This window comes from Nothobranchius furzeri, chromosome 13 (genome assembly GCF_043380555.1).
Source record: "Nothobranchius furzeri strain GRZ-AD chromosome 13, NfurGRZ-RIMD1, whole genome shotgun sequence".
NCBI classification, from domain to species: Eukaryota; Metazoa; Chordata; class Actinopteri; order Cyprinodontiformes; family Nothobranchiidae; genus Nothobranchius; species Nothobranchius furzeri.
Window position 1 is genome coordinate 30,293,522 of NC_091753.1, and position 17,502 is coordinate 30,311,023.

Below are 17,502 nucleotides of genomic sequence, written 5' to 3' on the forward strand. Positions count from 1 at the left end.
GCGAGGATGCATCAATTAGAGAGAATTCCCACTACCCGTGATTATTTACGCAATAACGGAATTAATGCTTTTGAATTTAATGTTTATTCGTCTGACAAAGATAGTCATGCTGTAATAATCTGTTTAAAGTTGAGGATTAGTCAACAAATAATCACGGGGAAAGGTTTATTAGGACCTACGGCACGCAAGCAGGCGTTACCACGCGAATGTTACTTTTGATGTTGTGCTGAATAAAGTCACCGTGCTGTGAAATAACCCGCAAGGTCCTAGCGTGCCCAGGAAAGCCCAAATCCTTGCCTGTTTATATCAATAAAAAAATAACTACGAGTCTCGTTATTTTAGTTAGATATACAGTTTCATGAAACATTAGTCGTTACGGGACCTTTCAGGTTGTTTAACTTTAGGATAAAAACAGATTTAAATGCCCTTCCTGGGACGATATTCACGGCAGGGCCGCCCTGTCGCACGAGCGGTTGCCATAGTGACGACATTCCCAACAGAAGCGGTTTGAGCACTGGGTTCGGAGAAAACGCTAAATACTGGACCCTGGAAAAAAACTGGAAAAACAAGTGAACGAACCATTAAACTACGTTTATATTAACGTTCGTTGTGAATCTAGGGCCCATTTTTACGGTGAGTAGCTACGTTGGTGAGTTTAACCATTTCCAGCATAACCAAACGATAACTCCGCTGGTTATAAATGACATTAATTAACCCAGGCTGTGTGCTTTACGGCTACATGACAGATTATTACAACATGGTCTGTATTTGTTAACCTGCTGGGATCGTAAATGTGTCTTCAAGTATTTTTCTTAAATGTTTAGTAAGTATATATATATATATATATACACACACACACACACACACACACACACACACACACACACACACACACACACACACACACACACACACACACACATATATATATATATATATATATATATATATATATATATATATATATATATATATATATATATATATATATATAAAGATGGAAGACATGTTTATGATGAAGTTTATTGGTTGCAAATTACCTGAATATTCTCAGCTTCACCCAGGGAAGTTCTACATATTTTATTGACATTTTTACAGGGAGTCATATTTAACCATAGCATTAAAACCACCCTGTCAGGGTGTTTGAACCTCAGGGTTTTGACCACATGACCTTTGGTGATTGGCTCTGAGACAGATCAGCTGACTGAATCCTGTGGGATTAAAAGGTGGAGCACTGGTTTATTGGGGCATATAACTCCCATGAACACACAGTCTGACTGAGGAGTTCAGAGATCAGGCTCTTTGGCTTCTGATGAGTTTTTGCAATAAACTTTTTCCCCCACCAGTTACCTGCAGGGTCATCTACCTTGCTTCTAAAAAGCTCAAAGTTTATATTTTTAAATTGATTATTAATATTTGAACCATTCATAATTCATATACATCAGTCAATTACATTTTAAATATATGGGTAATTTATTAACCTTACCTTTACTCTCTTCATCTAATGCTCTTCAGCAATTTTCTCATTTTGCTCCAGCACTGTTCACCCTGTGATTTACTCTGAGCTGTGCATGATCACCGGTTTTATGGCATCACTGTCTTTTTCTTTTTTTTACAGCAGGAGAGCCCCCCTTTTTCTGTAAAGCACAGCGAAACACACAGGAGAACTACCCAATTACAGGAAAAGAGAAGTATGAATTTAAATGATTTTGTGGTGCTTCCTAACAGCAAGGCCAGATCTGTCAAGCCCAATGCCAGGTAAGATAAGATCAATAATGTGATTTAAGGTATTTGGTGGTAGCCCATTTGCATTCCTTGACTGCCTTGCAACTCATCTACCTCTCATCTGTAGCCATTCAATTTTTATCTAGAGAAGGCTGTTTTATAAAATGGGCTTTCAAAGCTAATGCCGATGAGCTGGATTCAGCAATTGTCGGTGCATGATCCTCCTCAAAATCATTTAAAAGGTCGATCTATTAATCAAAATATGTTTTCTACTTGTTATTAATTCAAAAATTTTCATTCTGTTCCAATATTAATTAAAAAATTCCCTTTAGAATATTTCAGTTGATTCCTGGCTTAATAATCCAGATCTAAACATGCATAGATGAAAATCTGACCCTCCATACTGATGGAACAGGTGATTTTTATGATTGATTGCTGTCGATTGATTGCATTTATGCATTTTTTGTTGCCGTAGAAACCTGCAAAAGCTGCAAATGGACACGGTTACTCTCGCCAGTGAGAGCAAGGAAATGGAAGACAAGCTGCTACAGCTGAGAGACAACATGAGTAAAGAGAAGGAGGAGAGAAGGTGAGTGTTACAGTCCTTGAAGGAAAGCACAGTGAGCAGAGAAAGGTGGAGAGAAGCGAGTTAGTGCAAGTTTTAAGTAAGGCAGCAGAGCAGACAGTAAGGGAAAGTTGTAGTAGTAATGTGCCCGATTGATGCAGAAAAGCACAGAGGGAATGAGAGGTTCATATTTCTGCATCAAGTTTAAGCTCAGGCCTTCGATACAGACCATGCCTTGAAGATCAAGACAAAAAAGAGGGTCAGTTTGGCTGGAACTCAAAGTGGCTTTCCGGAGGAAAAGCTTTTGTTGTAGGAAACTAAGATTTAGGGACGGATCTCCTCTAGCTACAACAAACTTGGGTTATAGTGTAAATGCATGGTCATGTTTGATTTCAAGTCAACCTTCATGTTCTCTTTGATTCACTTTCTGTCATATATCCTTCCAAGCTAATAGGACTGACATGTTTGTGTGTACTGATTATAATAGTCCTCCCACTCTTTGACGGGGAACCGTTTTGCTGCTGTAGTGTTTCCTTTCACAGGCAAATGATCTGATTGACGTTAATTATTGTCATACAAAAAGTTGGGACATCCTACCTTTCTTTAACCTCTGATGGAGGAGGAGCCTATGGGATGGTGTGGGGTTATAACTGTGGCTGTTTCTCAGTACCCAAGGATGCTAGTACATTCTCGTGTACTTGACAAGTACTGTATGTTCTTGGCAAGTACAGCTGAAAGTCTGTATGGGAGGACAAGGATGCCATTTGGAACAGAACCATCACCGTTGTCTCATTGCAAGAAGCACTGCTTGTTTCTATGTTTAACGACCTGACATTAAAAAAAGTCTAAATTGTCCTTTAAGTAACAAAATAACAATGAAAACACATTATTTGTATAATATTTGTTTCACTTTTGATCACAGTTAGTAAAATGCCAACATTTCCCACAGTTAAATGAGAAAAAAGTTTATTTTTCATCAAAAAAAAAGCTATTTAAAGCAATGCTGCTTTTATTTGGATAGTGGGTTGGCTAAATAGCCTTTTGAGGTGTCACAAAGAGTCTGAAAAAAAAAACAGAGCACATTTGACATGTTACGGCATTACAGCAGCATGGATACTTAGAGAAAAGGAAGAAGGAAAAATAACCAAAGTACAGGTAAATACACAAAGGTAGTAGGGGTTGTATCAACTAGTCGACTAGTCGACTTCACTGCTCTGTAGTGACTTTTATGACTAGTTGCTGTCACGTGATAATGACCGACAAGATGCAGTCCTCAGAACCGACAGCAGGTGACAAGCCCCTGTGCGTCGGGAGGTGACGCGCTGTGCCAGAGCGTCAGTATGACGCCTGCGGTAAAACGGACATTTGACCGAATTGTGATGTTTACCCTCTTGCAATTTAACCTTCCCCTCACCCACATCCCAACCTTAACCAGCTTGCACATGCAAAGCTCTGATCGTTGACACGCTCCAGACATCTGTGTCCTGAGCACGGCCACAGTAACATTATCAAATTAGGTGTCGCCACCTCAAAAACTAATTTAACCCGTGATCGTTCATGTCGGCTCATTTCCTTTTATGTTTTCTGTCTTTTATTTGTACCTGATGTGTTTCGCTGCTGTGGAGCGGGGCGCATCACCTGTTTTGTCCTCTCGTGATTTCACCTCACAGGTGCGGCCGGCGCGCACTCCGCTGTTTTTGCGGCCGGTAGATCTTTTAGAACTGCAGTTCAAAGGTAACTCATAAGGTGAATATATATGAAGCCTGGTAGTAGCTTTTCTTTAGGATTGCGAGGAGATGCAGGAAGATAATAAACAGGCAGGACAGAAAAATAGTAAAATAAAAACAAGTTAGTTTTTGTACCTGGTGGTAGCAACAAACAGACACCATTGAAGGTAATCAGAAGTGAGGAACAGAAAATGAAATAATTATTTTAATGTTTAGAGCAGCAGGAACTCTGAGAGGCTGCAGGCGCATCAGTGAGTTTGCGGCCGCTGCGCAGGGGGAGGGGGGAGAGGGCCGAAGCAGAAACTACCGTTGTTAAAAGAAATGTGTTTAACTTTGAAAATGTGGGCGCAATTTTAATTGTCAAAAACTTCAGCGAACCAACCCGCTTCAGATAATGATGTCATCAACAACTAGACAAAGTCGACTCGATTTTCATTACTTGACTGTCGACTTAAAAAAAATGAAGTCATGCAGCCCCTAAAAGGTAGTAAGCTTTGATTGTAACAAATAAAAAGAAAACATATGCAGCATAAGGGACACAGACATACTAATGTACATCTGAAATTGCACATACTTAATTTTTATTTATATGTTGATTTTATAGGAACAGTACATATTAATGACTTTCAACAACAACTTGTATCAGTAAATATGCCAGATTGTAGCACCAGTAGCTTATTTACATCTGTAGTCCCTAGGCAGGAGATAAAAGCAATAGAAGAAAGCAATGTATTATATTTTAAAACTAGGAATCTCTGAAAAACAGAAAGAAAACACACAACACGTCACTGTGAGCACAAACTACTGATGGAAACAGTTTGGTTTTCATTCAGCCAGTGTTTAAGTTGGATTTTGAAGGAACCATTGTCATGGAATTGGAGGTTTTATAGGACCCAAAGTGCAGGTGAATCCAGAGGCAGCCAGGTATGGTTCAAAAAGTAAAACTGTTTTATTTGAAGCTGTAGTCTGGAGCAGGAACATGATGACAAAAGCATGAAGAGCCAAAACAAACGCAGGGATGCAAACAAACATAAACACAAGGAAGCAACAAAGAGCAATGGGCAGAGCTGGGCTTAAATATACGTAGGAGGTGAGTGGAGACAGAACAGGTGTCATGATAACAGATTACAATAATGACCGGACACAGACAAACTGAACTGGATAAAACAGAACACCGTAAACTAAGATGAAGCTAGAACTGAAAGACTGAATGAAGTAAACGACGATAATAATCTTAACAGAACAAAACAACAAAAAGCAAAGGGAGTAAAGGTAGGGAAAATGAAGACTTGGGCAAGAAGAGAAATTACTGGGAAATGAAATTAAACACAGGGAGAAAACGGATGCTGGGAAGAAAGTGAAAAAGAATAATGGGGCTAAATATATACAGAAGTTAACTGAGGAAGAATAAACAACTATAAGAAAACAACTGCTAAGGAAACATGGGGTCAAAGGTCACTATTACAAAAAGATACTAAACAGGGACTTGACAATACTAAAGCCAAACAAGGATAAGGGGTCAACTAAAGAGAAATAAAATAATGCTAAGTGGCTGGGGAATAGGACATGGAGTGAGAAGCCCGAGTGAAGACTGAGGGGTATGGCAGGGACAGGGAGGACATGGAGAGGACATGACGACTGTATGATTGTAAGTCTCTTTTGCTGAGTGGTAGACCATTCCAGTATTTAGTCACATTAACGAATAGTGTGGTCTTTCCAAAAGCAATGCACCTGTAAGGCACCTTACAGTCTCCTCTAACTGTGGCCCTGGTGGACATTCCACTTGTATACTGAGCACATGCTGAATGAAACGCACTGATGTTATTGTGTACCAGGATAATGCCAGTACCAGTTAAACTGAGGTGTCAGACAGCAGAGGGGATGAATGACCTATGGTAGCGTTCTGTTTTACATCTTGGATGTCTCAGTCTGCCACTGAAGTAGCTGTCCATGGCCTTCACAGTAGGGGTTGCATGACTTAATTTTTTTTTAAAGTCGACAGTCAAGTAATGAAAATCGAGCCAACTTCGACTAGTCGTTGATGACGTCATACACCTGAAGCAGCGGGCGGGGTGGGTGGGTGGTGGGGGTGGGGGGGGGGGGGTCGGTAGGTTTGCTGGAGTTTTTGACAATTAAAATTGCATCCACATTTTCTAAGTTAAACACATTTCTTTTAACAACGGTAGTTTCTGCATCCTACTTCAGCCCTCTCCCCCCTCCCCCTGCGCACCGGCCGCAAACTCACTGATGCGCCTGCAGCCTCTCAGAGTTCCTGCTGCTCTAAACATTAAAATAATTATTTCATTTTCTGTTCCTCACTTCTGATTACCTTCAATGGTGTCTGTTTGTTGCAACCACCAGGTACAAAAACAAACTTGTTTTTATTTGACTATTTTTCTGTCCTGTCTGTTTATTATCTTCCTGCATCTCTTCTCAATCCTAAAGAGAAACTGCTACCTGGCTTCATATATATTCACCTTATGAGTTACCTTTGAACTGCAGTTCTAAAAGATCTACCGACCGCAAAAACAGCGGAGTGCCGCTGCTCGCTGGCCGACTACGGGACCATTTTTGCTGCGGAGTTCGTGCCGGAGTGGAGCGGAGCGGAGATAGTGGAATTTTAGGGGTGCGTCACCGGAGAACAAAACAGGTGAAGAGCCTCGCTCCGCAGCAGCGAAACGCATCAGGCACAAATAACAGACATAAAACATGAAAGGAAATGAGCCGACATGAATGATTGCGTGTTTAATTTGTTTTTGAGGTGGTGACACCTGATTTGGCGGTGCTCAGGACGCAGCGCGTCAACGATCAGAGCTTTGCATGCACAAACCGGTTAAGATTAGGATGGGGGTGAGGGGAAGGTAAAATTGCAAGAGGGAAAAGGTCACAGTTTGGTTAAATGTCTGTTTTACCGCCGGTGTCAGTACCGACGCTCTGGCACAGCGCGTCGCCTCCGCCTCCCGACGCAGGGGCTCATCACCTGCTGGAGGACTGCATCTTGTCAGTCATTATCACGTGACAGCGACTAGTTGATGACAGGCATAAAAAGTCACTACAGAGCCGTGAAGTCGACTAGTCGACTAGTCGACTAGTTCATACAACCCCTACTTCACAGTGGAATGCAGTGGGGGGAGGGGTTTTCCAAGATGGAGGTCATCTTCACCAGCATCTTCCTTTCACACATCTCCTCAACAGAATCCAGAGGGCAGTCCAGAATCAACCTTGCTTTTTAACTAGCTTGTTCAGTCTCTGTCTGTCTTGGTCAGAGCTGTCCGCACCCCAACAGACCACAGCAGAGTGCATAACACCCGACAATATAGTCATTTTTTATCAGATGAGAATTAACTCCGTAGTACCTCAGCCTCCTCAGGAGGTGGGAGTGGCTTCGGCCCTTCTTATACAGAGCAGGGCAGAACGATTTTAGAAAACAATCTAATTGCACATTTTTTCTTCAATATTTCAATTGCGATTTAATTTGTAATTATTTTCTCAAGGGGCTTTTCTCATACTTTTCAACTAATGCAAGCAAAAAACAACCAATGTATTACTTTGAACAATATCAAATGTATTATGCATAAACAATTCTTATGAGCTAGATTATAGTTAAGATAAAGGCAAATGAAGAATGACTGAATATAAACGGGTTCATTTATCTACGGAAGTCACTGCTGTGCTGCCATCACCATATCTGATACCATACGTTGATCGTTGTTATGCAATTCAGGTTTTCTTCCTATAGATCCAAGCTGACAAGCCCCTTTCTTAGGCCAGCTGCAATTTTTTCCTGTGTGGTCATCCAGGAAGTAGGATACATTCCATTCAATTCAATTCAATTCAAAAATACTTTATTAATCCCAGAGGGAAATTGATTGAATGAGCAACAAGCTCTGAGATTTAAGTCTTCATCAGTGTAATGTACTGTCAGACTCTGGTATGGCTCCTTTGTGTGGCTTGACCACAGGTCACTGTTTTCAGTTCAACTTTCTGTCTGCATTTTTTTATTTAGCTCAGATATGGCTACCTGGCTAAAATGTGTGCGTGATGGAATTCTGTTCCACTTATTTTTTGCAAGCCTTAAGTCATTATCCTCAAGTCTTGAGTCAGGTCTCAAGTCAACACAAGCAGGTTTCAAGTCAAGTTACAAATCTGAAATTTAAAATTTCAAGTTGTTTAGAGTAATTTCTTAAAACAACTTTGCAATTACATGTTGTCATGCAATGTCATGTCATAGACAGAGGTGCTGCTTGCTGACAGGCAGAGCAGGCAATTGCTGGAATTTCTCAGGTCACCGGGGGCCGCAGAGGTTGGACAAACTGTGAAGTCAGAACCACAACAGCAGTGAAAAGTTGTCTTTTGACAGCGCTCCCTGAAGGGGCCCCCTCCTTCCTCCTGACACTTCTGCCTCATGTTTCCTTGTCTGTACCAAACTGAAACAAAATATTGGGTCAAATATCAAGTTATTTCAAGTAAACAGGTTCAAGTCAAAGCCAAGTCCCGAGTCTTTGGTGTAGCACTTTGAGATTACTTCTGTAATGTAATGCACATTATAAATAAAATGTACTATTATTATTATTATTATTATAAAAGTTCAAGTCTATGAATTTTTTTAAGTTAAGTCCAATTTCACAAATTTAATAATTTGTGTCTGATTCGAGTCCAAGTCTTGTGACTCAAGTCAACACCTGTGAGGCTAACAACTTGTTTAGTAAAGTTTCTGTGTGGAACCATCAGATTGGTGTCTAGAGAGTTTAAAGTCATTCTTCTGTGGTCTGTTTTTGTCCAGGGGGAGGGCTGCTTCAAATGAAAAAAATATGATAGGAGTGATTGTTATGGAGGATTTTCCACCGCTATCTCATTCAATAATATATAAGGTTTGGAAAATATACTGTATTTTCCGGACTATAAGCCACCACTTTTTTCCCACACTTTGAACCATGCGGCTTATAATGAGATGCAGCTTTACTGAAGATTTTCCTTCACCTGCAGGGGGCGCTTTAGCAGAAAGTGAAACAGATGGAAGTCAGAAGTGGAAATTGAAGAAAGTGCTCATTTTAATTTAGCACATGCAAGCAGCCGGCACAATGAAGAATCTTTTTTCAAATCCATTCCCCCTCATCATGGAAACTACACGTATGAGTTCATATGATGCCGCATTTAAGTTGAAGGCCATCGATCTGGCAGTAAAGGAGGGAAACAGTGCTGCTGCACGTAAGCTTGGCATGAACGAATCCATGGTTCGACGCTGGAGACGGCAGCGGGAAGAACTCATTCAAGCCAGCTTCACCCGGGGATGATGACAGCAGCACGGACAGCGACACTGACATCGCCACAGAAAAGGTATGTGACGAAGCTCTTCTGAGGCTGTTCAACTCCCGACACTGAAGAAGAGGACTTTAATGGCTTTAGTGCGCAAGAGGAAGATGAGAGCGAATGACTTTTTCTGGTAGGCAAGTGTTTTATTTACTAACCAGGCATGTTTTGTGTGCAGTTTTTATTTTCTAATCATCCAGGGCTTATTAATGCTGTGTCAGCGCTGTTCTTTTCTTCTAAACATGCATGCAAATTACCGGTAATAACGTGTCAGTTCTGTTTTTATTTTATAACTATCCAGAAATATCAGTGCTGTTTTCTTTTCTAAACTTGCAGGCACATTCACCCGTGTTTAAAATTCATTTTGTTGAATTAAAACAACAACAAAAAACCTCTGTGTAGCGTCTTTGTGTCTAACTATCTTATGTCATGGCCATACATGCGCTGTGCGCCAGAGACCTGCATGTGGCTGCTGCGCCGCGGCTTGTATTTGAGTGTGGTGTGTGTGTGTGTGTGTAGAAAACCTTTTGTTTTTTTTTGGTGCGGCTTAAATTGAGGTGCGCTCTATAATCCAGAAATTACGCTACATGCAAACATTTTAAAGATAAACCCTCCAAAAGAAGCCTCAGTGATGTATCTGATTTCCCACGGTCATATTTTCTGACTCCTCAACACCAGCTGTGAACTCATAACTTATAACAAGCTTCTTGTTTATATGGAAGACCAAACATCAGGTTTACAGCAGGGGGCTGCTAGACGGGGGGAAAACCCCACCTTAAAACAAAAAAGTTTTACTCAGAATAACATAATCCAACAGTGTTACAGGAAACTCAAACAAGAATTCTAAATATTAAACATAATAATACAAAGATGAAAAAGAAAGGAAATTCTCTTCCATTTCATGGCTCTCACTGGTGAGAGTAACCATATCCATTTGTAGCTTTTGCAGATAAGTATGGCAACAAAAAAGGCATATATGCAATCAATCAGCAGCAATCAATCATAAAAATCGCCTGTTCTGTAGGGAAGGCAGAAAAAAGACTGTAAATATCTAAAAGTGTTACCTTAGATTTGCTAAGTGTGAAGGATCCAGTTACCGGCAAAGTTTTTATCAACACAGATGCATTTTCTATTTTGTTTGCAGAAGAAATTCGTCATCATTCATTTTCAGGCCCTGATTGATTAGTAATGCCTTTTACTGAAGCCTTGCAGAGCATGCCTGGAGCCGTGACAAGCCTGTACTGTAAATCTTCAAGCTGTGATTTATTCTCAGGTTTTGCATTGTACTGTGTATCTTGTGTGATGCACCACTCTGCCTCTCTCACTCTCTCTGTCTCTCTTTCTGTCTGTTTCACTGCAGCGTTCCCAGAGTACATTGGTTTTTCATCTTTGTCTTACAGTCCAGGTACAAGCACACGCTCATTCATGTGCCGAAGGAATAGGCAGACAAATTCAGTTTGCTGAAGGGAGGTGAGGGATAATCAGTTTGGGAGGGTTACTCAAGCAGTAATAAGGAGCTCGGGGCAAACATAGCATATCATTCTCAGCCGTTCGTTGCCTGAGCTTCAGATTCACTGTAGCTCTTGTCTATTGGCCTTAAGGCTTATAGATACTAGCTGTTGTCTCATCTGAAAGTACAGTAAAGGTGTTTTCTTTGCGGTCTTGCTCTCTTCTTGTCCTTGGCTGTCTCCTAACCAAACATCTACATGTTCTTTTCTGTTTCTTATGGAGAACAACACATTTAATGGAAATGTGGACTGCAAATGTTTGGTCTCGTTCACCTGATAGCTCGTGCTAAACTAAAGCGTGTCGAGACTTTTATAGTCGCATTTTATGTTCCCCCCTTATCTGGAAACTCAGTTCTAGCTTTGTCCACATGTCACATAGAGTGGATCAACATTGCTTGTGTGTGTGTGTGCGTGCGTGTGCTTGGGCTTATGTCTCAGTCTCATTCTAGCAGTACTCCTTTCATTACAATGTTTCTCTATAATGTTAAGAAATATGTTTGCTTCAGGCTGATGTTAAGTTGAGTGCTTCATTTTTCTTCTTTGACTGCGTTTGTTTTAAACATTCTCTTTGTGACACAGGAGGTCATGTGTCGACAGCCAACCATCCACACAGCGACTGCTCCACAGCTAATGTGTGGGAGGTCGGTTTCAGCTTTCAGACATATTCCATACAGCAGAAGGCCATCCTTGGTTCTTCAGGACAGAGCTGACGTTGTTTCCATGACCTTCACTTTGTTTGGTCTCATAATATTTGTGGATTACCACATGACCTCTGTTGTGGTTTGTTTTATTCATAGGTCTACGTTTGTTCTCCTACTTGTGTAGTCAGTTTCCTTCGTATTCTTAATGAAACCAAACCAAACTATAATAATGAAATTTTACATATAAACACATTGGTTTTAAGGTCTAATTTACAGTTGTTTTAATAAATGTGCTGTGGTGCCCAGAATGTCTGGTGAGTAATTTTCTGTGGAAAACAAGCACTGGCGCTCCTGTTTCAGGGGTTAAAATCTTACTCATTAGTATACATGTGTGTATATATATAATATTTACATGCACACACACACACACACACACGCACACACACACACTAGGAGTTTGCAGTTATCCTTTCAAAGAGTGTTGGGGAATATTTGGCAGACAGCTTTTGTTGTCCTAATTACACAGCAGTTTGGAGTGTGGAACTCTACACAGCGAGGAGAAGGAAGTGTTTATTTGTTGACTGCAGGATTGTTTCTGTTTATGCTTCTAAAAGTAATTTTAGCGTTCATTTTGAAGCGCCTGTTTACACACGTCTGTGTGGGTGTGTTAATTTAATCTCTGCTAAAGCAGTCCAGACACAAACCAACACAGACACACACACCTTATCTCTCCGGGTTGCATTGTCCTAAAGGGACACCCTGTCATCCTGCACTGACAGGGGTGTGTCTCAACTGTCACCTTTAGCGACAGTCCAGTTGCCTAGGTGATGCTGGTGGGATGATTACCTTACGCCTACCCTCAATGTCATCCCAACTCATCAACAACAACAGGGTGCTCACTTCCCCTGCCATCACACACACACACATATAGATTCAGGGCCTGACTTCCTGTGCCTTGACAGGCTGCCAGCTCAATCTCAAATAAACTTATTTCAAAGACAGCCGACATCAAAATAGAATAAATGCCATAAATAATTCAGCAGCACGAGCATGAATCCCATTTATAAATGAGGATTTCTCCACAAAACTTCACTTTCTGCAACTTTCAGGAATCTATTTGTGTGTGTGTGTGTGTGTGTGTGTGTGTGTGTGTGTGTGTGTGTGTGTGTGTGTGCGTGCGTGCACGTGTGTGTGGTGTATTTAGCTTCATACGTTTCTCTGTTTTTACAATTTCATATAAGGAAACCGAGGATGATCCGATATACTTTAAACTCATTCCCTCCTGCACCATTCAGTGGAAATGTGCACAACCTTGAAGGAAATGGATATTTTTGAAATGAGACTGAGCTATACATACGCTGTGGAGCGTTTATAAAATGCTTGGACAAACTTAGTGATTTGATTACCTCAAAGCAAAACCTTAATACTAAAGCGAGTAGAGTTCCAGCTGTGGGGGATGCCAGTGTCACCTTGGCTCACCCCAGGAGTAAAGGTAGTGAAACCCTGCTCACTGCCTTTAAGGTGGGTAATGAGGTTGAACTCAAGATTGTCAGAATGAATCTGTTTTGGTTGAAAAAGACGACAAATGGACCACCGTACAGAAAATACTCCACAGGTAAAGGTAAACCCTGCTTTAGTGACTACAAACTGAAACCCTGGTAGTAAAAATCCAACATCCTTTTGGCACCCTTCTGTCTAATCACAGCTGACTGCAGAAAGTTACAACACAACTCAGAAGAAATCTTATGTTTAAGCTGGGTGGTCGTGTTAAGAAACCTTTGGTTCTTTCTTCTAAAAGATGTGAGTTTACTTCACAAGGTTCAGTTGTTATAAGATGATGAGAGAGTGTAGATCAGAGTTATGGAATCAGCCTCTTCAGCTCTCCTCTCCGGTTCCCATCTGGACCCACAAAGACTCAAATCTCCATTGTACACTGCAGGATGCGTTGGACACCTGCGTGTTTTTACATTTCAGCTCTTTGATGCCCCCATCCCAAAGAAGCTGCATAAAGCTTCGCCTCCTCATAAGTAACTCGGTGAAGGTCCTTGTGTGATGTTGGGACTGGATGTGGTTTGTCTCTGCTGCTGTTGTCAGTGGAACAGAGCCAAGTGGACACAGTTCTGCAAACTGCTCAGCCAATGAGAGATTAATTTTGAGTTTACTTTTCTGATTTTCAGTGATGAGCTAAGTAGCTGATGTGTCGCATCAGCTCAGAAGAATTTACAAACAATTCCTCCAGTTCCTACAATGTTTTTACTAGAATTCCTATTTCTACACAAGCTCTAAGCCTCTTGCTCCTCCGAGAGACACATTTCAGTTTTATTAATTGTTTAAATAACCACTAATTCATCTTGAAACACATTGTCTGTCTGACTTTTATTTCTGTTTGATATCAGAGTCCATACTTTGAATAAAACATGTTTTTGTGTGTCTGTATTTGACTTTTATAGACATTCAAAAGAGTTGAGGTGGATATCTGGACGACCTGTTCCTCTACCAAACAGCAGCGGGAGAAACAGGGACAGCAAAATACAAAAGGTAAAGAAATCGTCTCTGGATTTGTTTGGATTTTTTAGTTCTGTGTTTATTTTGATCTGATGCTGTCAGTCTGCTTCATGACATTTATGCTAAATATTTAATAATTTCTCTTTTCATTCATTATATAACATATATGTTCATTGTTTTACAGTACTGTGAAAATATTTCTGTTTTGGATTTCTTCCTTCTAAATGGCGGATGACTGAAAGACAACCACAGTAAATTATATTTTATTGATTATGGGGGAAAGCTTCCAAACCAACTTGAGCCCTTTGAGTAAAATAAATTTATCTCTGCATTTAATTAGATATACCAACCTTATTAGCAACAACTGCAGTCAGTCATTCAGCTCATTGTAAGGTTTTCCACCATGAGCGGCCTGTTAAAAGGTGTGGTTTAAGTCTGATTTATGCTTCTCCGTCTGCGTCAGTGCGGAGACACGCAACGCCATTATCCGTCCTTGCGTAGGAATCCGGCAGGCACGCAGTACGTACGGAGTCGAGCCCACTTTTTTAAACATCCATCGAACGAAACGGATTTCGCAAGCTTGTGATTGGTCAGGACGCTGCCATTGCAAAGAGAGCCGAGGATAACTAGCGGCAGACACGGAGAAGCTTGAAGAATTCCTCGCGAAGAAACTCAAAAAATATGAACGTTTCATTCTCCCGTGACTGGAGGAGTGAAAAGATGCACCGCAAGCGTTTTATTTGAGGACGGAAATGACAGGAAACGTGGGTTTAGATGTGGGGAGCGCATGAAGTGGTGGGAGAATGAGAGACAAATATGTCCGTGTTAAAAGTCTTGTATACACAAAAACACAATATAAACACACTATCTTGGACCGATACATGACAGGATACCACAGAACAGCGCTACGCCCTCTGTGGTCCTGCCGGGCAATTGCTTTGCAACACTCTCCAGGAGACGGAGAAGTATGAGGGCAAAACGCTTCCATCAATCCGTGCGTGTCTGTCCCTTGCGGAGCTGACGGAGAAGCATAAACCAGGCTTTACTCATTCATTCAATACATTTGCAGTGTTCTCTAGTATAAATCAATGCCTTATGAGTCATTAAAAACAAAGCTATGATGCTCCTGTTCTCAGATGCAAAATTTGCTGGTGCAGTGGTGGCCTGAAAACAGCAGGATTACTCATTAATATTAATGATATGCACACATCATACTTCTGATTGGCTAACATAACGCATTCAGCCATGTTGCAAAGCCACTATCACCAAGACACTCTGCGCTCTCGCATCATTGCTGCAACAAAAAAAAAAACAGCTTTCCGGAGGGCGGGCACGAGTCAAGATGGCCGAGGCCATGAATGAAAACTCACAGTGTGATATATATATGAGAGGATATTCACATCCTAGCATTTCACCATCTATTTTCGGTCAGAAGCTAACACAGGGTGTAGGAGACTGTTTTTATGTTCAGCTTGCTTGTTAAACACAGAGTGACACTGTCACTAAAAAATTAGTTTTTCAGTCAGTGAACCGCCCTTTTCAGGGCAAAGGTCCAGAGTTTTCTGATAGAGAAGAGTAGGGATGCATCGAAAATTTGGCCGAAAATGATCCAAAAGTGCATTTTTGGTTTTGACCGAAACACCTAAAGCACTGGAGCAACTCAGCCGAAACAGTCCATCAGGGTTTTTAGTAATGCTGTCTCATTGCGATCACTGGAATGTTCATATCGTGTTTACCTCATGAAGCACACACACACTCTGTTGCCACGCAGCTGCAGCGTCACTTTCTTTCTCAGTGGACGAGTGAATATCTTCATCAGAGGGTGAATATTACTCTTCAGAACCAGATTCTGCCATTACCAGACAGAGTTATGTCAACTATGAACAGACCTGTCAGCATTGTAAGTTTCTCCTCTCTGTATAATAATATTCACCCTCTGTGTGCTCCTCTCGTCTCCTCTCCTCAGTCGGGAGCCTCCACCGACAAGGGGCAGTTTTCAAATTCTCTGAACTCTGAAAATTTCCGTAGAAACACACCAAAAGTTGTTGCTCAGATTAAAGTTTATTGTAAATTTGGCACTTACAGTGTTAATTTTACAGTCCTTCTAATGCTACGGTTCTAATTATTGACATAATTTCTTTCTGTGTTCGGTTGCAGCCAAGAAATTTCATTTTGGTGCATCCCTAGAATACAGTTCATGGTTCCACATATTAGTTCTCCTGGTCTCCAGATCATCTTACCACCACCACCGTGTTTGTCTACAAGTGTTATTATTTATATTTTTCTGGAATGGAGTGCCAGTTTTACACCTTTTGTGGAACATAGCACATTTTTCATCTTGCTCTGATCTTACGTTTTGTGGTGTTGGGAAAAAATGGATAATTTGACAGATATATCCATGACTTGATTGACTGGTTCAATAAGCACAGTGCTGTACCTTCTCAGTGGCATAAGGACAGAGTGTCCGCCCTGGGACAGGGAGATTGGGGTTCAAATCCTGGTCGGTCATACCAAAGACTGTAAAAATGGAACCCAATGCTTCCCTGCTTGACACTCAGCTTTAAGGAGTTGAATTGAGTGGTTAAACCATCCAATAGTTCCCGAGTGCAGCCACACCTGAAGCTCAGCGCTCCCTGCGGGGGATGGGTCGGATGCGGAGATGAATTTCACCAGTGTGTGTGATGACTAATGGGACTTTAACGTTCATTCAAAACTGAACCCAAAAACTAAGGAGTGGCAAAGTCCTCCAATGAGGGGAGAGAGACGTTATTTTCTTGACAGCTGCACAAACATGAGTATGTAGGACGTGACACGTGTTTCCTTCACGGACACGTTAAAATGCTGCAGTGTAGACATTCAAGCTAAATGATATCAGCACAGCAGTTCAAGGACAGTTAGACCTCAGACTCAGAGCAAACACAAGCCTCTGCTACTAATTCACTATATGTCACCTGAACAGCTGTCAGCAGGTAAAATGAAGATCAGAGTGCTGAAGGACGATTCGCTGACAGGTGAGATGTTTACAGCCACAAGATGAATGTCAAGTGTAAGATATCTGCAACATGTTTATAAGATATAGATTTGCACCTGGTTGGGTATGGATTTGTGGAAACATAAATTTGCAAACAGATTTCTTTTAATGTTCTCAAATAGTAAAAGTTACTTTGATTCAGAATGTTTCAAAAGCTCTGTCCTACGCCTGTTTATATTTGGACTTGACAGGAAGTCATTTAGACAAATGATCTGAATCTCAATGACTTTAAAAACATTTCCTATCCATGTGTCATCATCAGCCTGCCTGTTCCTTTTAGCTCCTCCTCAGCCACGGCCTTCACCTGCAGGTTCTAACGTTGGTTTTGTGATGACACGAAGAAGCAAAGTGAAGGAAATAACCAAGCGGTGTGAAACAGAACCTGCTGGATTAGTGAGTAGACTCACACACTCACGTAGAAAAACACAAATAGCTCTTATCTGTACCAGAGACCTGGGACGTAATTTTGGGGGGGGGACGGGTGGGACAT

At 41.1% G+C, this 17,502-nt stretch overlaps 1 protein-coding gene across 7 annotated transcripts in view; it reads left to right on the top strand.

Annotated features, from left to right (window-relative positions):
* The first annotated feature begins 489 nt into the window (after positions 1–489).
* The window catches only part of zbbx (zinc finger, B-box domain containing), a 97,661-nt gene continuing 80,648 nt past the window's right edge, over positions 490–17,502 (top strand). For 5 of the 7 annotated variants that reach the window (XM_070543473.1, XM_070543471.1, XM_070543474.1 and 2 more), the window contains exons 1-6: positions 490–633; positions 1,619–1,758; positions 2,201–2,314; positions 13,927–14,014; positions 16,941–16,992; positions 17,275–17,405. In XM_070543473.1, the coding sequence (XP_070399574.1) occupies positions 1,694–1,758; positions 2,201–2,314; positions 13,927–14,014; positions 16,941–16,992; positions 17,275–17,405 (450 nt within the window). In that variant the 5' untranslated portion in view covers positions 490–633; positions 1,619–1,693. The remainder of the gene's footprint in view (positions 634–1,618; positions 1,759–2,200; positions 2,315–13,926; positions 14,015–16,940; positions 16,993–17,274; positions 17,406–17,502) is intronic. The other 2 variants (XM_054742778.2, XM_070543472.1) reach the window with 2 other exon arrangements.